This window comes from Sebastes umbrosus, chromosome 1 (assembly GCF_015220745.1).
Source record: "Sebastes umbrosus isolate fSebUmb1 chromosome 1, fSebUmb1.pri, whole genome shotgun sequence".
Classification (NCBI taxonomy): domain Eukaryota; kingdom Metazoa; phylum Chordata; class Actinopteri; order Perciformes; family Sebastidae; genus Sebastes; species Sebastes umbrosus.
Window position 1 is genome coordinate 7,640,498 of NC_051269.1, and position 24,086 is coordinate 7,664,583.

The 24,086-nt window shown below is 37.3% G+C and overlaps 3 protein-coding genes and 1 long non-coding RNA gene across 5 annotated transcripts in view; 3 read left to right on the plus strand and 1 right to left on the minus strand.

Annotated features, from left to right (window-relative positions):
- The window catches only part of angpt4 (angiopoietin 4), a 46,789-nt gene extending 45,602 nt beyond the window's left edge, over positions 1–1,187 (plus strand). Inside the window, exon 10 of the mRNA XM_037786232.1 lies at positions 629–1,187. Within this exon, the coding sequence (XP_037642160.1) occupies positions 629–789 (161 nt within the window). The 3' untranslated portion in view covers positions 790–1,187. The remainder of the gene's footprint in view (positions 1–628) is intronic.
- Positions 1,188–1,345: 158 nt separating this feature from the next.
- LOC119501346 lies at positions 1,346–1,878 on the minus strand. The gene is made up of 3 exons (XR_005209808.1): positions 1,767–1,878; positions 1,551–1,592; positions 1,346–1,460 (listed from the first exon to the last, which is right to left on the minus strand). It is a non-coding gene; the product is annotated as an uncharacterized LOC119501346 (long non-coding RNA).
- Positions 1,879–7,604: 5,726 nt separating this feature from the next.
- On the plus strand, positions 7,605–15,147 carry LOC119497066 (cytochrome c oxidase subunit 6C-1). Of its 2 annotated transcripts, none has more exons than XM_037784876.1 (4): positions 7,605–7,773; positions 13,381–13,495; positions 13,914–14,046; positions 15,013–15,147. In XM_037784876.1, the coding sequence occupies exons 2-3, from the start codon at positions 13,391–13,393 to the stop codon at positions 14,037–14,039; spliced, it is 231 nt and encodes a 76-aa protein (XP_037640804.1). In that variant the 5' UTR covers positions 7,605–7,773; positions 13,381–13,390; the 3' UTR covers positions 14,040–14,046; positions 15,013–15,147. The 2 variants fall into 2 exon arrangements, with proteins under 2 accessions (XP_037640804.1, XP_037640812.1); XM_037784884.1 differs by having other exon boundaries at positions 7,642–7,799.
- A 2,356-nt stretch (positions 15,148–17,503) lies between these two features.
- LOC119496595 (serine/threonine-protein kinase 4-like) overlaps positions 17,504–24,086 on the plus strand; it is a 39,730-nt gene continuing 33,147 nt past the window's right edge. The window contains exon 1 of the mRNA XM_037784007.1: positions 17,504–17,968. Coding sequence (XP_037639935.1) covers positions 17,925–17,968 — 44 coding nt within the window. The 5' untranslated portion in view covers positions 17,504–17,924. The remainder of the gene's footprint in view (positions 17,969–24,086) is intronic.

The following is a 24,086-nucleotide window of genomic DNA, read 5'->3' on the forward strand; positions in this document are numbered from 1 at the left end:
CAACACACTTATGTATGTACTGTCTGTAGTAAGTGTAACACTGAACAAAAAAAAGGCCTAAGTCATCATGATGAATGGAGAAGAAGTGTTTTCCATTCATCATAGTGTTTTACATTGAGCACATCAGTGTTCAACTGGTTCTTATAAATGTCTATTCATATGATGGTTTGTGTGTGTCATTTGAAAACAAAATACCATTTTGAGAAGAAATAACATTGTTTTGAATGTAAAGTTTCATTTTGCAGGATAATTGAGGGGTTTTGCCCATTGTGTGTGTGTTTTTTGATTTGTGTGTAGAGTTCTGAGAGTATGAGGCATGCTTTCAGAAAATGTGTGTAAACAATCGAGAAAAACTGTAAATGCTTCAGACTAGCTGTGTTTACCGCATCTTGGTTGACCTCTTGAGGCCGTGAGAGTAATGACCACGATCTCTCCCTTTAAACAGGTCGTTTTAGTGACGTGGTCAAATCAGAAAACACAAATCGATTTTGTTTTGCTCATTTGGGTTGTTTTGGAAGGAAGTGAGAAACAATGTATTCTGTTGTTGGTTTGTTATGAAGGTCATTTGAACTGAAACTGAAAAGATGGAGAAGATGAACTCCTCTGTCTCGTCTCTTCTCTCCATCAGGTTGGTGGTTTGACGCCTGTGGATTCTCCAACCTGAACGGTATTTACTACGCCGTCGGCCACAACATCAGGAAGCTCAACGGCATCAAGTGGCACCACTTCAGAGGCCCCAGCTACTCCCTACGCTCCACCTCCATGATGGTACGACCCTACGACTTCTAACAACACCCCTCCACCTCTGTCATGGTACGACCCTACGACTTCAAGCAACACCCCTCCACCTCCGTGATGGTACGACCCTACAACTTCTAACAACACCCTTCCATCGCCGTCATGGTACGACCCTACGACTTCTAGCAACACCCCTCCACCTCCGTCATGGTACGACCCTACGACTTCTAACAACACCCCTCCACCTCCGTCATGGTCCGACCCTACGACTTCTAGCAACACCCCTCCACCGCCGTCATGGTTCGACCCTACGACTTCTAACACCCCTCCACCTCCGTGATGGTATGACCCTACGACTTCTAACACCCCTCCACCTCCGTGATGGTATGACCCTACGACTTCTAACACCCCTCCACCGCCGTCAGGGTACGACCCTACGACTTCTAACAACACCCCTCCATCGCCATCATGGTTCGACCCAACGACTTCCAACACCCCTCCACCGCCATCATGGTTCGACCCAACGACTTCCAACACCCCTCCACCTCTGTGATGGTTCGACCCTACGACTTCTAACACCCCTCCACCTCCGTGATGGTACGACCCTACGACTTCTAACAACACCCCTCAACCTCCGTGATGGTACGACCCTACGACTTCTAACAACACCCCTCCACCTCCGTCATGGTCCGACTCTACGACTTCAAGCAACACCCCTTCACCTCCGTGATGGTATGACCCTACGACTTCTAACAGCACCCCTCCACCTCCATGATGGTACGAACCTACGACTTCTAACAACACCCCTCCACCTCCGTCATGCTACGACCCTACGACTTCTAACACCCCTCCACCTCCGTGATTGTACGACCCTACGACTTCTAGCAACACCCCTCCACCGCCATCATGGTTCGACCCAACGACTTCCAACACCCCTCCACCTCTGTGATGGTTCGACCCTACGACTTCTAACACCCCTCCACCTCCGTGATGGTACGACCCTACGACTTCTAACAACACCCCTCAACCTCCGTGATGGTACGACCCTACGACTTCTAACAACACCCCTCCACCTCCGTCATGGTCCGACTCTACGACTTCAAGCAACACCCCTTCACCTCCGTGATGGTATGACCCTACGACTTCTAACAGCACCCCTCCACCTCCATGATGGTACGAACCTACGACTTCTAACAACACCCCTCCACCTCCGTCATGCTACGACCCTACGACTTCTAACACCCCTCCACCTCCGTGATTGTACGACCCTACGACTTCTAACAACACCCCTCAACCTCCGTCATGCTACGACCCTACGACTTCTAACACCCCTCCACCTCCGTGATTGTACGACCCTACGACTTCTAACAACACCCCTCCACCGCCTTCATGGTTCGACCCTACAACTTCTAGCAACACCCGTCCAACTCCGTCATGATCCGACCCTAAGACTTCAAGCAACACCCCTCCACCTCCCTGATGGTACGACCGTACGACTTCTAACCGCACCCCTCCACCTGCATCATGGTTCGACCCTACAACTTCTAGCAATACCCCTCCACCTCCGTGATGGTACGACCCTATGACTTCTAACCGCACCCCTCCACCTCCGTCATGGTCCAACCCTACGACTTCTAGCAACACCCCTCCACCTCCCTGATGGTACGACCCTACGACTTCTAACAACACTATCAGGATAAAGTGACAGATTGAGCAAATATGCAAAAAAATATTTTGATTAAAGTTACCGACTGCAGCTTTAATCTGCATTTTAACACAAGTGGAAGGTGACAGCAGCGTTTAGCTTCATGAATAAGAATCTGATTGATCTGAGGATCGATCTGAGGATGAGCAGTGATGTTTTCTTCTTGAGACCACTACGATGGTTGTGGTTTATGGATATATGTACATATATACTGTATGTTTAAGATGCCAAGTGGACAAATGGCAGCTCAGATTCCCCTTTAATGTGTTTACTGTTAATGAAACAGACTTGTACATAATAAATGGAAACTGATTGAAGGACGGGCTACTATGACACATTGGACATCATGTTTTTAACTATTGTTCAGGAAGAGAAACAATCTGTTTTGATGGATCAGTAATCAGATTTTTGAGGTCGGACATGACGACACATTTAATCTACAGCCTGTACTCTGTGTTTTGGAACATCGAAGGAAGGAAACGATTACTAAGGAAGAAAGAAACGGACTCACTAAAATAGTACAAATAGAGTTTCATTTGGTTGTTTTCTGTTAATTAACTATTTTAATCGATTGACAGCCCTAATAAATACATAACTTTTACATTCATACCAGCAGCTCTGTGAGGCTGTAATTAAGAACAGTGCTGCTTTGAGCTAAATGCTAATATTATCATGCTAACATGCTCATAATAACAATGCTGACATGCTGATGTTTAGCCGGTATAATGTTCACTATCTTAGTTTAGAGTGTTAGCATGTTAATACAAAGAGTATAGAAGCAAAGAGACAAAACCCTGGTGTTTTTTTTACAACAGCCACTGCCGACATTTTGGATTGAAAACTCTTATAATATTTCTAATATTTTATTGTCATATTATTACAGAGCATTTCAGTAGAATGTGACAATAGAATAGCAATAATTTAGTTTTACTTTTGTATGGCTCTTTGTAGGCGGACGTTTTACTGGCGTCCGGTGGTCTCTTTCAGTCCAAAATGGCGGAAGCGTAGCTCTGCTGCCGGGCGCTGATGTTGCAACGGAACAAACTATTGACCTTCACTTCTTATCAATGTACGTTCTTTGCAGTTTTTGAGGGTATTTGCAGTACAGCTGAGGTTGATGGGAACATCAAGTGTTGGACAAATTCAAATATTGACCTGATGATGGCGATAGATGTTGTCACAATTCAACCTGAGGGAGACATCCAATAGTTGTCCTCATATTTCACTCAAAGCCACTGCTGTCTACCAGCAGGTGGCGCTACAGGAAAAAGTCAGAGGATCACCAAAGTCTGTAGGATTCATCCTCTGGGGATCATGAACGTCTGCACAAAGTTTCATGACAAACCATCTCACAGTTTTTGAGTTATGTTGGTGTGGACCGAAGAGGTGGAGCGACCATCTAGAATCATTAAAAACAACATTAATTGGAGGTCTAACAGTCTAATTGAATTAACCCTTCGCTCACCATGTTATCATTTCAGGTGTTTCCAGAGAAACACACAGAGTAGCAGCATGTGTCTCTCCAGTCTCCGAGGTTATGATGCTTAAAAACAGGTAGATCGTCTCTAAGCTGCACGCTGGTTCACATGAGAGGAGCTGACATTCTGCTGATCGATTATTATCCTTTCAATAGCCATCAGTACAGTTTGTATGTGGAGCCTATAAAATGTTTTCAGATAAAGAAGTTTATACTTCAGCTGATTAAAATGCACTTTATGGAACAGAAGGTGGAGTTTCATCTTTGCTCTCGTTGTTTCAGTCTGTTGTTCTTTGTTTTTATTTACCATGTTCAGCAAAGCTCAGCTGTAAACAGTCTGCAGTATTTTGTACAATAAAATATGTTAATAAAGCCGGTCTGAGTCGGAACTAAATAATCTTTCCGAGAATGATTTTCATAAAGACTTGTATTTTTATTAGGTATCCTGTCATTCATGTTTTCCACGTTCACTGGAAGTAAAGAAGTTCTTTGTGACACATATTTACATCATTTTGAATCAATGGGATTTTTTTTGTAAAATGTATATTGATAAAGAAACTCAGAGGACTTTTAAGGTGTTTATACAAACTAAACAACCAGAGAGAGAACGAGAGGGAATGAGAGGCATGAAGGAAATAAGAAAGAGAATCTGAATCCATTCATTAATCCAAAGATACTAAACCAATGCAAAACTAATGCATCAATATTGTGCCATACAAAGTAACATCACATGGATCCGGTGTTATCTTTGATCATATGATTGTGGCTGGAGTCAACACAATATCACAATCAGAAATCTGATTTAAGTAGGTTTTCAGATACAAGAAGGAATCTGCCTTTTTGTATTGGTGCATAACAATAAACAGTAAAAAAGGGAGATATATCAAGTATTCAATACTCTTATCAACATGGGAAGTGGACAAATATGCTGCTTTATACAAATGTATGTATATATTTATTATTGTAAATCAATTAACAACATAAAACAATGACAGATATTGTCCAGAAACCCTCACAGGTACTGCATTTAGTATAAAACAATATGCTCAAATCATAACATGGCAAACTGCAGCCCAACACGCAACAACAGCTGTCAGTGTGTCAGTGTGCTGACTTGACTATGACTTGTCCCAAACTGCATGTGATTATCATAAAGTGGGCATGTCTGTAAAGGGGAGACTCGTGGGTACCCATAGAACCCATTTTCATTCACATATCTTGAGGTCAGAGGTCAAGGGACCCATTTGAAAACGGGCATGACAGTTTTTCCTCGCCAAAATTTAGCGCAAGTTTGCAGCATTATTTAACCTCCTTTATGACAAGCTAGTATGTCATAAGAGTCACCAAATGTAAAGCATGTAAACATGTTCTAATAGAAACAAAAAATACAAGTATGAGCCTGAAAATGAGCATAATATGAGACTTTTAAATTAGCAATATAAATAAATAAATATTGCACTAATGCACATTGATATCAGTTATCAGCTGAAGAGACTGAATTGTGTAATCAGACATAATTTCCTTTTTTAAAAACACACCCTTGCATCTCTAGTTGATGATAATGTAGAGGGATGTTGAAGGAAAATATCATCATCAAAGAAACATCTGTTCCAGTTTTATTCTGTTTTACATCACATTCACACTTGAACAATTATAAATGGTGTATTATTTTCATTGTATTATTGCAAATTTCTCCACGGTGGGACTAATAAAGGAATATTTTAGGAATATCTTATTTAAAAAGCTGCATGCATACAAACATTGTGCAGTAATGTACTGTGAGTTCAGTGTCGCTCTGCCGCCCTCTTGTGGTCGAACTATGTCACTACAACATAGAAGTGTATATATATATGTGTGTGTGTGTGTGTGTGTTTATAATATGATAGTGTAGGTACCCTTATAAAAAAGAATTATACTAAGTATATAATATAAGTATAGTTCAAGTATAATCCCAAGTATACTTTATGTAATAAGTATACTAATATCAATGTGCTAGTAGTATACTTGTAAGTGTACTGCTTTAATTCTTCTTGGGACTAAATTGGCCCACTTTTTAATTTATTAAATTATACTTTTAAGTGTACTTTAAATGTAGAGTAGTAAACTGTGAGTACACACTGGTACATCCAAGTTGTATTTTGTACTGCAACTATAATATGAATTATACTACAAGTGAACTTATAGGTATACTGTTAGTTTACTAGTTATATACTTGTAGCCCACGTTTTAGTTTATGAAACTACACTTTAAGGAATACTCTCAGTAAACTACTAGTTTGATAGTTTTTACTGCAAGTATACTTGTAAGTGAACTTATAGTACTTGGCCAAATATACGTATACTTTTTCGTAGACTTTTCAGTATACTTGGACGTTTCTGTATACTTGTCGGTATAAGCCAAGTATACTAAAGTATAATTTTGTTAAGTGTATCTCTGATAACTACATAAAAGCGGCAGGCTGCTGCTCCCCAAGTGCTCCACAGACAGACTCAGGAAATCCTTTGTCCCCCGAGCCATCAAATTGTACAACACCTCTCTAGGGAGGGGTTGGACAGAGGAGGACGGTCTGCAGGACGGATAATAATGCACATAGTGCACTTTCATAGACTAAGCTACTGGAGTTACCCTGCACTATAACATTTTTAACAGTCTCTTCTGCACTATATTCACTTTTTTAATAGTCGTGTATCACAGCTGTTACCCTGCACTATATTCAGTTTTAACAGTCTCTTCTGCACTATATTCAGTTTTAACAGTTTTCTTCATCTCCTTGTATTTTTATAGCTGGTATATTTTTTTGTACTTTGTACTACCAACTTTTTTACTGCCTTTTTACTAACATGTTTTGCACTATGGAGCTGTGATGCTGGAAACTTGAATTTCCCTCTGGATCAATAAAGTTGCTATCTATCTATCTATCTATCTATCTATCTATCTATCTATCTATCTATCTATCTATTTATCTATCTATCTATCTATCTATCTATCTATCTATCTATCTATCTATTTATCTATCTCTCTATCTATCTACAGTATCTATCTATTTATCTATCTATCTATCTATCTATCTATCTATCTATCTATCTATCTATTTATCTATCTCTCTATCTATCTACAGTATCTATCTATTTATCTATCTATCTATCTATCTATCTATCTATCTATCTATCTATCTATTTATCTATCTCTCTATCTATCTACAGTATCTATCTATTTATCTATTTATCTATCTATCTATCTATCTATCTATCTATCTATCTATCTATTTATCTATCTATCTATCTATCTATCTATCTATCTATCTATCTATCTATTTATCTATCTATTTATCTATCTACAGTATCTATCTATTTATCTATCTCTCTATCTATCTACAGTATCTATCTATTTATCTATCTCTCTATCTATCTATCCATCTATCTAAAAAGTGAACTGAAAGCATAAGCTCTTATTTTAAGTTTAAAGAAGTATACTAACAGCATACTTGAATAAACTTCTTCTTTGTAAGGGTCCAGTTTGCAGACTCCAGCAGAAACTAGTTCTAGTCCTGATCCAGTACTGGACCTTCACAGAAGGTCCAGTACTGGATCAGGACTAAACAACGTCAGATATCAGAATCAGATGTTGTCTATTTAAAACGAGTCAGTCTCTATGTGGTTAAAGGTGAGTGTTTATCTGACTGCAGTCTCTTCTCAGGTTTCCTTGACCTCACCTGCCCTGACTTCGCGTTTTGCGGGCCGTGTTAGTTGTGTCCCTCCGTGGCTCCGGTAGAGCGTCTCTTCCGGTAGAGCGTCTCAGCAGCTGAGCGGTGTTAACGTGTTAGCTGGTTCTGTGAAGGTCGTGAGTCCAAACCGTGAGTATTCTCTAACATTCAACTGTGTAAGTATGTGTGTTGTATTCAGATCATAACGTGTTCTTCTTCACACCAATAAGGACTAATTTATTTGATCATGTATCTGGTATTTGACCTCTGTCCTCTGATAGCAGTTAGCCGCATCGAGCTAACGCTATCTGACATTAGCTACATGCTAGCTGACCCTTCTCACTCTGACTGACTGCATTATAGTATATGCGTTACATATCTGATATTAGTTATGGTGTCTTGTTTGTTAAAGAGGAAATCATCTGTCATAATAAGAAGAGAGGAAGCTTTAATTGATATCATGCTACTTTGACCTGAGCTATGCTACATCTGTTAGCATGACACTGACTGCTCTCTGTTAGTATTAGCCTATAAAACCCTCCTGAAGGTGATCAATAATGCTTATTAATATCAGCTAGTTAATGAAACCCTCCTGAAGATGATCAATAATGCTTATTAATATCAGCTAGTTAATGAAACCCTCCTGAAGGTGATCAATAATGCTTATTAATATCAGCTAGTTAATGAAACCCTCCTGAAGATGATCAATAATGCTTATTAATATCAGCTAGTTAATGAAACCCTCCTGAAGGTGATCAATAATGCTTATTAATATCAGCTAGTTAATAATACCCTCCTGAAGGTGATCAATAATGCTTATTAATATCAGCTAGTTAATAATACCCTCCTGAAGGTGATCAATAATGCTTATTAATATCAGCTAGTTAATGAAACCCTCCTGAAGGTGATCAATAATGCTTATTAATATCAGCTAGTTAATAAAACCCTCCTGAAGGTGATCAATAATGCTTATTAATATCAGCTAGTTAATAAAACCCTCCTGAAGGTGATCAATAATGCTTATTAATATCAGCTAGTTAATGAAACCCTCCTGAAGGTGATCAATAATGCTTATTAATATCAGCTAGTTAATAAAACCCTCCTGAAGATGATCAATAATGCTTATTAATATCAGCTAGTTAATGAAACCCTCCTGAAGGTGATCAATAATGCTTATTAATATCAGCTAGTTAATAAAACCCTCCTGAAGGTGATCAATAATGCTTATTAATATCAGCTAGTTAATGAAACCCTCCTGAAGGTGATCAATAATGCTTATTAATATCAGCTAGTTAATAATACCCTCCTGAAGGTGATCAATAATGCTTATTAATATCAGCTAGTTAATAATACCCTCCTGAAGGTGATCAATAATGCTTATTAATATCAGCTAGTTAATAAAACCCTCCTGAAGGTGATCAATAATGCTTATTAATATCAGCTAGTTAATAAAACCCTCCTGAAGGTGATCAATAATGCTTATTAATATCAGCTAGTTAATGAAACCCTCCTGAAGGTGATCAATAATGCTTATTAATATCAGCTAGTTAATGAAACCCTCCTGAAGGTGATCAATAATGCTTATTAATATCAGCTAGTTAATGAAACCCTCCTGAAGGTGATCAATAATGCTTATTAATATCAGCTAGTTAATAAAACCCTCCTGAAGGTGATCAATAATGCTTATTAATATCAGCTAGTTAATAAAACCCTCCTGAAGGTGATCAATAATGCTTATTAATATCAGCTAGTTAATGAAACCCTCCTGAAGGTGATCAATAATGCTTATTAATATCAGCTAGTTAATGAAACCCTCCTGAAGGTGATCAATAATGCTTATTAATATCAGCTAGTTAATGAAACCCTCCTGAAGGTGATCAATAATGCTTATTAATATCAGCTAGTTAATGAAACCCTCCTGAAGGTGATCAATAATGCTTATTAATATCAGCTAGTTAATAAAACCCTCCTGAAGATGATCAATAATGCTTATTAATATCAGCTAGTTAATGAAACCCTCCTGAAGGTGATCAATAATGCTTATTAATATCAGCTAGTTAATAAAACCCTCCTGAAGGTGATCAATAATGCTTATTAATATCAGCTAGTTAATGAAACCCTCCTGAAGGTGATCAATAATGCTTATTAATATCAGCTAGTTAATGAAACCCTCCTGAAGGTGATCAATAATGCTTATTAATATCAGCTAGTTAATGAAACCCTCCTGAAGGTGATCAATAATGCTTATTAATATCAGCTAGTTAATAAAACCCTCCTGAAGATGATCAATAATGCTTATTAATATCAGCTAGTTAATGAAACCCTCCTGAAGGTGATCAATAATGCTTATTAATATCAGCTAGTTAATAAAACCCTCCTGAAGGTGATCAATAATGCTTATTAATATCAGCTAGTTAATAATACCCTCCTGAAGGTGATCAATAATGCTTATTAATATCAGCTAGTTAATAAAACCCTCCTGAAGGTGATCAATAATGCTTATTAATATCAGCTAGTTAATGAAACCCTCCTGAAGGTGATCAATAATGCTTATTAATATCAGCTAGTTAATGAAACCCTCCTGAAGGTGATCAATAATGCTTATTAATATCAGCTAGTTAATAAAACCCTCCTGAAGGTGATCAATAATGCTTATTAATATCAGCTAGTTAATAAAACCCTCCTGAAGGTGATCAATAATGCTTATTAATATCAGCTAGTTAATGAAACCCTCCTGAAGGTGATCAATAATGCTTATTAATATCAGCTAGTTAATAAAACCCTCCTGAAGGTGATCAATAATGCTTATTAATATCAGCTAGTTAATAATACCCTCCTGAAGGTGATCAATAATGCTTATTAATATCAGCTAGTTAATGAAACCCTCCTGAAGGTGATCAATAATGCTTATTAATATCAGCTAGTTAATAAAACCCTCCTGAAGGTGATCAATAATGCTTATTAATATCAGCTAGTTAATGAAACCCTCCTGAAGGTGATCAATAATGCTTATTAATATCAGCTAGTTAATGAAACCCTCCTGAAGGTGATCAATAATGCTTATTAATATCAGCTAGTTAATGAAACCCTCCTGAAGGTGATCAATAATGCTTATTAATATCAGCTAGTTAATGAAACCCTCCTGAAGGTGATCAATAATGCTTATTAATATCAGCTAGTTAATGAAACCCTCCTGAAGGTGATCAATAATGCTTATTAATATCAGCTAGTTAATGAAACCCTCCTGAAGGTGCTGAATAATGCTCCTGTATACATGGATGATACAGGACTGATGTACCTGGAAGTAACGTTACTCTTATACAGAGAGGTCACTGGATAGTCTCAGTGCTGACATGACTTCTGATGGCCTTCAGGGACATTATTAATATGTTTATAATCATCAAACATGTCTGTCTCACGACCCTCTACATGTCTGAAGGAAAACTAAAGTCAGTATTTTGAAAACAAGCCGATGAGTGAAGTTAATTGACCTTTGGTGTCTGAATGTTTGACTAATGTCACAAAGAAAATCCAGTATCTATTATTTTTAATGCAGCAATTAATTTTCCATAATTTGATAATAATATATATATATAATATCATATCTAGGCCTGCACAATTAGTCGAAATTTTATCAAAATCACAATATGGCCTCCTACAATTTTCAAATCGCAGGATGAGGAGGAAATTGTCTTGTTGTTTGTTAAAGAGAAGAGAGTAATCTTTAATTGACATCATGCTCCTTTGACCTGAGCTATGCTACATCTGTTAGCATTACACTGACTCTCCTCTCTGTTAACACTAGCTAGTTAATAATACCCTCCTGAAGGTGATCAATAATGCTCCTATATACAGTGTGATACAGGACAGATGTACCTGGAAGTAATGTTACTCTCCTACAGAGAGGTCACTGGATATTTCTCAGTGCTGACATGACTTCTAATGGCCTTCAGGGACATAACCTGTGTATCCTGTGCCATAATATAGAGAGATCTGTTGACGTTGTAAAATGGATTTTACCCACTGTCCACTAAAGAGTCATTTCATTGGCACCTTTTCTTTCTTTTGTTTTTCTTTTTTTTTTTCAAGCTTCAGCTCCACTGTTTTGGCCTTGTGGGATATGTGTACTCATAAAAAAAAAACTGTTTCAAGTCCTATTTGCTGATTTATGTTCATTGCCTTTTCCACTTTTGTTTCTTTAATGCATCTGATTTCAAATGCTTAAAACCAAGAAATTACATAAATTGATTTATGACCTTGTTTACAAACAGATCAAATACAGTTATTCCAACCAGGAAAAAAAATTAATATGTTTATAATCATAAAACATGTCTGTCTCACGGTTCTCTCAATGTCTGAAGAAAAACTAAAGTCAATATTTTGAAAACAAGCCGATGAGTGAAGTTAATTGACCTTTGGTGTCTGAATGTTTGACTAATGTCACAAAGAAAATCCAGTATCTATTATTTTTAATGCAGCAATTCATTTTCCATAATTTTGTGATATAATATCCAAATATGGCAGCACAATAATGATAATAATAAGTTATACATTTATTAATATAGCACTATAGCACTTTTCAAAACGGATGTTACAAAGTGCTTCACAAGAAAACGAGGCAGATAAAGTAACAAAAAAAGAAAAGGTAACAGTTAAAACAGAACATCACAGAACATATCAATAATAATAATAATAATGTAGTAAAATGGTACAACCAGATGATAAAAATAATATATATGTCCACACACACATACATAAATGCTCTGTACACATGCTTCATGACACATATGCATATAAAAATGCATAGACAGACATATGACAACGGGACCTTATAAGAATGCCATCCTAAAAAAATGTGTTTTCAACAGTTTTTTTCAAAGTGGATACAGAATTAGATGATTAAATTTCTACAGAAAGTGTAGTTTGACAGCAAAATCCCGACCCCCTCTAGTCACAGAACTGGACATGGGAACAGCAAGAAGTAGCTGATTTAGCAGCTATTTGAGTGTTCGTACTGGGAAGTTGATTTCCCTAAAAATTAAAATGATCCTCTGATTAACAGACGTCTCTTTATGCATCCATGGACACAGACTCATTGGCGTTTTCAGTCCAAAATGGTGGCAGTGCTACCGCAGCACCATCTAGCGGATGTTGTCAAAAAAGCACCAGAGTTCCGTCTCTTTGCTTCTAAACTCTTTGCTGTAATTATTGCTGTGCACATCATGACAATAAAGAAGTTGAACTCACTTTTGCAGATGTGTCACTATCAGTGTTTTTATCGGCTGATAACAGGAAGTTGCAGTAGAGAAATGCCAAACTAAAGGTCATTTAGAAACCTTGTCCCTGTTGTATCTCACCAGAGAGAACTGATAAGTTTATTTTTCAAATGTCAAATATCCCGCTCAGTTTATCTCTTGGTCACAATTTTAAAAACAAACAAAACAAATCCTAGCCATCAGTATCGAGACTATTTGTTTATGTAAAAAAAAAAAAAGAACTATGAAATAGTAGTGTTGGCCGGGCTGTTCTAGTGTTTAAACTACAACTTCTGGTCTTTCACAATGTTTCACATCTGTATTTATTTAAGGAGCGAATGTGTCTCCTGCCGTTCCTCATAGAATATGGGAATATCAGCCTGACTGCGTCTTTACTCCGACTAAATACAGTTTGAGTCGAGTGCAGTCATTCCTTGACATATTGAGTGCACAGATCGGCCCAAGAATGAAGCTGTATTTTTGTCTTTTTGTCCCCCTGCAGGTGATCCATCATGTCTCTGCAAAAGCCTGTGATGAGGGGGCTGCTGGGAAAGCGTCTGAGGTTTCACTTGCCCATCGCTTTCGCTCTGTCCTTCGTGGCTGCAGTCGCTTTCAAGGTGAGAGTGAGAGACGCAGCGTCCGCGTGGCTTCAACCTGAACGCTGAGGACACTGTTGAGATTTAAAAAGGACACTCTATACAGGGCTGTCCACAAGGATATGGAGTAGACCGCTATTTTATTAGAATCCAAAATAAATATAATAAAGTAGTCGGCTGTTTGGCCGTTAGCCGGCGCTGATTAAGAGCTCTGTTTACAGACATGATGGCGGGAACAATATCAGCATCCTGACCAGCTTCTACTGCAGCAGACATTCAGAATAATATAACGAAATCGAAATACAATCTAGTCGAGTGGCGTAGATTAAACTGTCTGAAGTTTAATTCAAACATTTTGTCTCATGACAACCATCTCTCTTTTCAGCTTTTGGTTTAAATTGTGAACAATGTGCGACATGTCTTCTGTTTCCCCCCCCAGTACGGAGTGACGGAGCCCAGGAAACAGGCCTACGCTGACTTCTACAAGCAGTACGACGCCGCCAAAGAGTTCAACGCCATGAAGGAAGCCGGCGTCTTTGAGAGCGTGCAGCCCTCCGGGGAGTAAAACCACTGTGAGTCACCGTAACATCTGAAGAGTCAAGGATATATACGTATATTATACTTTATTATATTTGATATTCTATGTTATATTATTGTACTATACTGTATATTATGTTATACAGTTTTATTACATTACATACTGTATTATATTTCTATCAGATTTCCATATTGATACTGACAAATACTAAGGACCATTACATAATCTTATATATATGTACTTTGTGTATATGTATACTGTATATACTGACTTGCTGACTCTTTTTGCTGCTACTAACCACATCACACTACGGTATCTTCTACCTTGTAACTCTGTCTTTAATTGCTCTTGTATTATTTCTATTTTATTCCATTTTAGTTTGATATACATCATATTATTTATTTGTTTTACTTTCTCTAACTGTGTTTATTTCTGTCCATGTGCAGCTGCAACAACCAAACTTGAGTTCTGAGGATTAGTAAAGACTTATTTTATATTAAAGCTCAAGCAGGGGTGAAAGTAGTGACTGTGCTCCTCATTCAGACGAGCGCTCTGCGAGTAAACGCCGTACGCTATGCGTGGTAACCATGGAAACGGCATCTGTGCACTACTGTAGCCTATGTGTCCCTGCTGGTACAACTGTGTGGTGTATAAAACATCCCTAATCACAGGTCTATTTGTTTAACTTTTATTAACATTGCCAGATAGAGCATTTGTGCTGCATTCATGTAGTGTTGGAATAATCAGAAATATGAGTTCCCGACTGATAAAATCCATGTGAATGCCCCCTCAGGTTGGAACAATACAAATTCCAAAGGAACAATATCAAGAGATGAAGATTGGGGTAGCCCAGTAGTACCGGCAAGAACTTCAATCTACTTTCACCTCTGAGTTGAACGCCTCATATGCAGCTCTTCAACCCAGAGACCCAGAATCCAACGTAGACGGAGCGTATAGACGATGTTTCTCTATCTCATTGTGTTTTCTTTTCTTCCTGCAGCTCTTCTTCCCGACAGTCATTCCTGGTTTGAGGATGAAGCTCCTTCGTGTCCTCTTGGATGTTATTTACTGATTTAGATGTGAACATCGCTGTGCTGTTTTGTTCCTCTAAATAAAATATTCTATTAATGTAAAAGCTCTTCTGTGTTTTGTCCTGAGTTTGGAAAAGTAAGTTTCTACTAGTGAACACTACAAGTGTCTGTTAAGTGTTTTTAACAACTGATTATATACTGTTTATCTACTGTGAAATAATAGTGTCAAACATCACCGTTACATCCAGCAGACATTTTATTTAACTGTTAAAACTGAAACTAGTTTTTGGTTTGGGAGGAAGAGAAGTGTACAGCTGTGTAGTACTGACAGTATTCAAGACAAGTACTGAGTCCCACTCCCATACAGTGTATTGCCAGATAAAGTAGGTACTATATACTGATTTTTAACATTAAAAACATAAAAACCACAAGATCTCCACTCCTACAAATCATATTTTCTATTAGCATACACTAATATACATGTATGTTATCATACAGTACTATGAGCAGGCATCAACACGAAGCTATACCTAAAATATATCTTCATAATAAGTTTACAAGAAATGTTTTTATATTCTTGGTGTTAGATGTAGTGGAGTTGAAAATGAAAATATTCAAGTACAAGTTTTAGTGGTTTGACCAAGTTTAAAGCAAACCCCACAAAGGATATACTGTATGCATTTATAATAAACGTTACCACTGGTTATTTGTCCAACACAGACACATGTTTGATCCATTTCAAGCAGTAGAATTAAACACTCAAATCAGATAAACTCAAGCACACCACCGATTCAAATTCAAAGGTTATATTAACGTGAAAGGTAAAGAAAGAAAAACAGAGTTCATCAGTTCAGTTTATAAGAAAACGACAAAACTCCACTTCGGGATTTCCCGGTTACCATAGCAACTCAGCTCAAAGTCACTTAATAAAAATACTCATCAGTTCAGTAACGTAACCATTCAAATATAAAAACCAACCCCTAAAGCTTTTATGAAGGAGGAGAAAAGACAGAAACATACATGTACCTTGAATTTGTACTTGAGTAAATGTACTTAGTTAGATCCCACCACTGGTAGTTTTTAGTTCAGCATACATAATTTGTAATTTAATGACTTTTCCAGTGTTAAAACAAACTCATATCCTCAAAGTTAAAGTTATTTATTTGTCAAGTGAACATTGGCAATTTAGTTAGAAATGAAATAGTGCAGAAGTTACTTCTCTGCAAAAGTTAGATGCAACTTTTTATACTAATGCAGGACTTTTATTTGTAACGGAGTATTTCTACACTGAAGTATTTCAAGTTCTTTATTATCATGTGTACAACAATTACAGAGAAGCAGTCGTTGGCAATGAACATCTTAGATCTCAGGCTCCCTCCAACTATACCATTAAATATGTAGGCTGTAAAATAATAATCACAGTTTCTCTTGTATAAACATCAAAAAATATAAGAAAATAGAAATAAAGGAGTATTTAACATGTAAGTCGTGTACATAATGCTACCCCATGCAGGACACCATCTCAGCAGGGAGAGCTCCTTCAGCGACAGGCTGCTCCACCCGCAGTGTGTGAAGGAGTGCTATCGCTGGTCCTTCCTTCCTGCAGCTGTCAGACTTTACAACCAGCACTGCTCCCAGTAGACCACTTACACACCAAAACTGACAATAACTGCACTATACTGTACCCTGACTGTGCAATATCAATACTTTCAGGTGCAATTTCATTCCAATCACTGTGCAATATCATATTTCCACTTGTGCAATTGTGTTAATAGTCTGTTTATTGTCAATACTGTATATATTGTTACTATTTTAAATATTCTCCTTGTTTATATTGTTCCTATTTTTATATTTCCTTCTATTTAAATTGTTCATATTTTATATGTCTATCTACTTTTGTTTTGCTTTTTTATTTTTACAGTGTTGTATCTTGCTTTTTGTTTTTACTGATGCTTCTTGTTTTTTATACCATCCCCTTTGCTGCTGTACACTGCACATTTCCCCACTGTGGGACTAATAAAGGAATATCTTATCTTATCTTACAATATAAATACAAACAAAATATGTGTAAAGAAATATAAGTACTAAAACTAAAACTAAGAAATGAAAATATATGAAATTTATACAAATATTTGCATTAAGATGTCCAATATATAACAAATAACCACAGTGCAGTGTATATATATATATATACTGTATATATATATATACAGTATATATATATATATACAGTATATATATATATATACTGTATATATATATATATATATATATATATATATATATATATATATATATATGTGTATGTATGTATGTGTACTTCTCCAGTGTTTATAACCTCCATGGTGTTTGTTTATATCTATGGTGTTTTACCTGAGGTGGTCTCTCTTGTATTGTACTCAGTGTGTCTCTGTCCCCCCCTGCTGTCGGTCCCCGGTACTACAGTCTTTGTCCGGCCCGCCTTCCTTCCGTCCTTCCTGTCCTCGCGATCACTTCCTGGTGTTTTCAAACGGCAGCCGAGCGGTTTGCCCAACTCGTCCAAAGTTGTGGAGACACGGAGAGGACAACATGAGCTCAGAGACGAGGACCCGGCAGCGGTGTGAAGAGTGTCCGCGGTGTGAACGTGTCCTTACGCAATGATTACCGGACGGTATGTGTCTTTAACGGCTAACGGACGGCTGGAGGGACGCTGCTAGGACACAGGACACAGCGGAGGCTAGCTGCTAGCCTGTTAGCCAGCGAGCTAACACACAGTTAGCACACAGTGTATCTGTTACTACCACAGTTAGCTTAGCATAGTTAGCTTAGCATCGAGTGAGCTCCGTGTGAGACGAGCTAACGTCAAGTTGAGACTACAGAGAAGAAGACAGAAGAGGACAACATGGAGAACAAGGACAAAGTTCAGATGAGGAGTCACCCTCGCAGGTAACGTCAACATGCTAATAATGAAAACATATCGATCAGTAATCATTGATTAGATCTGTCTGGTCTGTCTGGTTGTGGTCAACTGAGCTGCTGCTGCTGCTGCTGGGATGAAATGAGCCTGATACCTGTTATAGTGAGACACCTGGTTATACCTGGTTACACCTGTTATAGTGAGACACCTGGTTATACCTGGTTACACCTGGTTATAGTGAGACACCTGGTTATAGTGAGACACCTGGTTATACCTGGTTATAGTGAGACACCTGGTTATAGTGAGACACCTGGTTATACCTGGTTATAGTGAGACACTTGGTTATACCTGGTTATAGTGAGACACCTGGTTATAGTGAGATACCTGGTTATAGTGAGATACCTGGTTATAGTGAGATACCTGGTTATAGTGAGACACCCAGCGGTGTAATGTACCATAACTAAGTACTTTTACTCTACTACTCTACTTGATTGAGGTACTTTACTAGTATTTTATGCCACTTCATACTTCTTCTCCACTACACCTCAGAGAGAACTACTGTACTTTTTACTGCTCTACATTTATTTTAGGTAGGTACTACTAATTTCTGAGTTACAGCAGCAAAAGATAAAACAAGCACACAACAAGATTAAGAATAGAATAAAAATAAATAAGATTAAAAATAGACATTAGCAATAAATACTCTTAAAAGCTGGTTAGCAAGTGCCAGTGCTAACGTCCAAAGTCTACAGCTTTAGTTACTTTAAAGATTATAATGATCAAAATATAATCAACTAATAAATTACATTTTTATAGGTTAATGTTGAAGCTACCTAGCAGTATTCATGATTTAAAGCCTCTGAACACCAGATCAGGCAGATTCACCTGTGTGGGTGTTCAGAGGCTTTAATGCATCAATAATTATTACTCTGTATACGTAATGAATAAAGTGTAAAATAGCCAATATATCTCGTTTGTTCCTTGTTACTGATAGAGAGTTCAATCATCCAATCCATCAACCAACTCAAAACAAGAGTCAATACCAACAGGAGAATACACTGTTTGCCATTGACGGAGCATTTTGGCAAATTTTTCTTGGGCGCTACCCACATAATCAGCTGTGCTGCTCATCCCACAAACGCATGATCCTTACAAGTTGAACATCATTGTGAAGGTAAATAAACAGGCTTTCCAACGATGTAAAATACAATGACCATTAGCATTGTAACAACAGAGAAATAATCCACCAAACACAAGTTTACAAACTTTTTTCCCCAGTTTATATATTAGGGCTGGGAATATTCGCCTCTCTCCCAATTCGATAAGTATTGCGATTCGATATTAGGTTTTATTGTGATTTTTGTTACCACGATACGATAACGTTCCCTGTCCGTGACAGAGTTAGCATGCAGCTTTAGCCGTGATGTCTAGCTCTGCGTTTCCTGCCAATGTGTGAAACCCAAAGTGTTTCCATACTTTACTGGATGTGTAGTGTTTACCACGCTGGATTTAAAATAGGAGGGTGCAGGTCGTATCCACGCAGACCCTCCGCCATATTCTTCTCACTGCGGTTTGTTTTGGTTGACGGATACGGAACGGACATGACATCACGTTACTCAGACTACAACAATAAAAGTGGTAACATCCTCCTACCTCCACATAGACTCAAATGAAGCAAATATATCAATTATGGCATTAAGAAATGTATTTCAAAATCTTAAAAAAAAAACAATCGCGATACACAGGTGAATCAATTTCCCACCCCTAGTATATATGATCCTGAAATGGGCCATTCTGCATAACAATGAGTACTTTTACATTTGGTACTTTGAGTATATTGATGCTTATAGTTTTGTTCTTTTACTTAAAGGACCAGTGTGTATAATTTCGGGGGATCTATCATGAGAAATGGAATATAATATTCATAACTATGTTTTCATTAGTGTATAATCACCTGATAATAAGAGTCGTTGTGTTTCCGTTAGCTTAGAATGAGTCCTTCATATTTACATGGGGAGCGGGTCCTCTTTACCAAAGTGTATTGAAGGAAAGAGACGAAACTCTGGTGTTTTTTTGACAACAGCCGCTGCCGCCATTTTGGACTGAACATGCTTATTATATTATTTGTAATAATTTATTGTTCAACACAGGCCATTTCAGTAGAAGTAGTAGTATATGACAATAGAAGAGAAATAATTTAGCTTTACTTTGGTACGGCTCTTTGTAGGCCGACGTTTTACTGGCGTCTGGTAGTCTCTTTCAGTCCAAAATGGCGGTAGCGTATCTCTGCTGCTGGGCGCTGATGTTGCAGTGGAACAAACTATTGACTTTCACATCTTAGCAATATACGTTCCTGTGTAGCTCTTTATATGTATTACATAATCCAATGGTTAAAATATTATAGATAAAATTCATGGAGGTTTATTTTTTTAATTTAGGAGAGTCAAAAGTGACCGTGGTTGCAGAAACCCCCATAAATAGATAAAAACCAGTTCTACATGAGTCCACCTGTTATTGGATCAGCCTCTGTTGTGTCTTATCCCTGAGTTTAATCACTATCACCCCCTGCTGATCCAGTTTAATGCCTTAACTCTGTGTGATAATCTTCACTTGCAGCTCAGCTCAGATAGAGGAGGCCTGTAATCCTCCGTGTTCCTCAGGTGTATGTGTTGGGTTTGACAGCCTTGTGTTGTCAGATGGGTTTCTATGGCGACAGGCGTGTTAGGCGTCAGAGACCACAGCACGTGTAGTATCAGAAAAATGAGGTCACAGGAAATAGTTCAGATACTTTGGTTAAAACAACAGAAACAGCTGGATTGACTCAGGTGTGGTGTACGTGATGTACGAGAGACTTCATCATCTTTATCATCCTACACTGAGTCAGTTTTATGTCTGTCACATCTTTCTGTGTTTTATTGATAGTAATAATAATAATAATAATAATAATATATTTACTGTTTTTATATAGCACTTTTCAAAACAGATGTTACAAAGTGCTTCACAAGACAATAAAAGCAGATAAATAAAGTATAATAATAAAGTTATTATATGAAGTCAGCTGAGCAAACAAGCTGCTTCATGTCTGGTGACGGTTAATGCAGGACAACAGTGTAAATACATTATATTGACCTGTCAGGGGTTTGTTTAAATGTATTAATTCTTGAGGTTTTTCACCAATAATCCTGAAACAATTAGTCAATTAAGTGATTAGCACATTGTCAGATAATTAATTAGCAACTATTCTCATAATTGATTAATTGTTTCAGTCATTTTTCAAGCCAACATTCACTGTTTCCGGCTTCTCTAATGTAAAGATCTACTGTTTTTCTCTGTTTAATAGTACATTCTAGTATAAACTGTATATTTAGGTCTAGAATATAGAGTTTAAACTTGTTTGTGAGCTCAGTTTGGTGTGTGATTGACAGAAGGAACTGACGAGTTCCTATTCTGTCCGGTTATCAGGAGGATGTCAGTAAAACACACAGTGTGTCTTGTTTATCATGTCCACTCACTCATCCACCGTTTCCTCATTAAACTGATGTAGACGTGGAGTTTTACGTCATTTTAGCCCTTTATGTTCAGGCAAGAATTGTTTTGTTTTTTTAGCTTTTTTTAACAGTTTGGTAATTTGTTATGCGAGAGCAACAGAAGCAATTCTGAGTGACTGCAGTATTTTTTTTTTTTTTATGATTTTCTTTAATTTACGACTCAAAAAATAATTTACTTTAAATTTTTTTTGAATATCTTATTTACTTTGGTTGTGTCCGTAATAGGTCTGTCAAAGTTAACACGATAATAACGCGTTAAGCATTTTAATTTTAACGCCACTAATTTCTTTAACGCAGCTTGTGATTTTCAGGTTGTGGCGGCTCAGTTTTAAAGCTAGAGTGAAGATACTGGTATCATGTGAAACTAGAAAAACCTAATGAATCCATCGGTACCAACCATGTCATACTAGCTTGTTGAGAAGGAGGTTAAATAACGCTCCAAACGTATCGTACTAGAAAAAGAGACCAGAGGGAAAACTTTAAATTTAGTAATGTAAACAGTTGGTGTGTCCACAGCAGATACACACATGCATTAGTAGAAGTTCACAGAGTCCCTTGAAATGCAGATTATGGGCTGCTGTGGTAGATTAGCATTTCAGTGCTCAGTTCTCAGTTTCTTTCGAGGCTTGAAGCCTGTACAGTTTGGGCAGAGTATGAAATGTGGTCCTGAGGCTTTAAAAGAAAGTCACGGACGTCTTGACACACAGGTCTGTTATCAACTGAACACTTGACAGACAAACAAAAATGATAAAAAAATGCAGCTTGTGCCATCCTCTGTGCATCCAGGACTGCTAAACAACACATTCATTTCAGATTTAATTTCTTCAGGCATACTAATCATCACAGGCTGCACACGTTTACACGTGAGACTACAGATTTTGTTTACGGTGATATATAAATTTGATACATCTGAGTCGACACACAAGCCAACTTAAACATTGTATGAAAGCACCAATAAATAAACCAAAAGTCTGTGTGATCCAGGCGTCTGAACAGAAATGTGAGAGTGGAGCAGCAGATATTTCCTTCCTGTACTCATCCTACAAGTTGCTTGTTACATCTGTATCTAGGACATGTTTGGATCTATTTTTGTTTGTATACTGAGACTATTTTTATCTTGTCTTGACTTATCAAACATCTGGAGGAGTTTTGTTTTTCGGCTCAAACAGGAGAGAGCAAAGGTGGACAGCTACACCTAAAGGAGGATGAATTAATATTCTGAACACGTGAAGACTCTCTGGAAACAAGAATAGCTGTTGGTCATACTGACTGTTTAATTCATTTAAGCACTTCTTAAAATGGTGTTTCAAGCTTTTAACTTGTAATAATAATAATTATAATAATACATCAGATTTATATAGTGCTCCTCAAAGTTACTACGCTTTTTATACTGTAGAATAAAGAATAAAAAACCTTCTGTTTGAGCTAAATTGTGTCATTCTGTCTAATTTATGGCTGATAGTAGAGGTGCTTATCGAATAGTTGGAAGCTTCATTCATCACGTTGAAATTCAAATTCTAAATCAACATTTGAATGCATTTTTTACACGCCTCTTCATTGTGTTTAAAGCCGGTATTTGTGCCCAGTGTGTGATTAAAAAAAAATAAATTAAATTAAATTACGTGATCCAAACATTTCCAAGAACTCCAGAGAGTCCAAAAGTCAACATTTATTGAAAAAAGACAGATGTAATCAATTCAAAAAATCACAACATGTTTTTATTAGTGCTGTCAATAGATTAAAATATTTAATCGTGATTAATCGCACATTTTTTATCTGTTCAAAATGTACCTTAAAGGGAGATTTGTCAAGTATTTAATACTCTTATCAACATGGAAGTTGACAAATATGCTGCTTTATGTAAATGTATGTATATATTTATTATTTGAAATCAATTAACAACACAAAACAATGACAGATATTGTCCAGAAACCCTCACGGGTTTAGCATTTAGCATAAAACAATATGCTCAAATCATAACATGGCAAACTGCAGCCCAACAGGCAACAACAGCTGTCAGTGTGTCAGTGTGCTGACTTGACTATGACTTGCCCCCAAACTGCATGTGATTATCATAAAGTGGGCATGTCTGTAAAGGGGAGACTCGTGGGTACCCATAGAACCCATTTACATTCTCATATCTGGAGGTCAGAGGTCAAGGGACCCCTTTGAAAATGAACATGACAGTTTTTCCTCACCAAAATTTAGCGTAAGTTTGGAGCGTTATTTAACCTCCTTCACGACAAGCTAGTATGACATGGTTGGTACCAATTGATTCATTAGGTTTTGTAGTTTCATATGATACCAGTATGTTCACTCTAGCTTTAAAACTGAGCCGCTACAACCCGCGATACTATTGCATTAACTCTGACAGCCCTAGTTATTGATTTATTTTCCACTGCTCGGGGGCCAATAAACTGATGACGATGACAGCGGTGTGTACACTCGCATTTGTGGTGTTAAAACAACTTTGGTTTATTATCACTTTCATTTTGACAGCCCTAGTTTTATCTAACAAAATATTCTGCTTTAATTAGGTTCGGACGGTATCTGTTTTTTTCATACCTTCCTGACATTTAACCTGTCTACACGGTGTATG

What these genes read in the sequence shown, in the direction of transcription:
- LOC119497066 (XM_037784876.1), top strand. Translation starts at nt 13,391, where the DNA reads ATGTCTCTGCAAAAGCCTGTGATGAGGGGGCTGCTGGGAAAGCGTCTG. An exon ending in TGGCTGCAGTCGCTTTCAAG is followed by an intron (nt 13,496 to 13,913) that starts GTGAGAGTGAGA and finishes TTCCCCCCCCAG; the next exon opens with TACGGAGTGACGGAGCCCAG.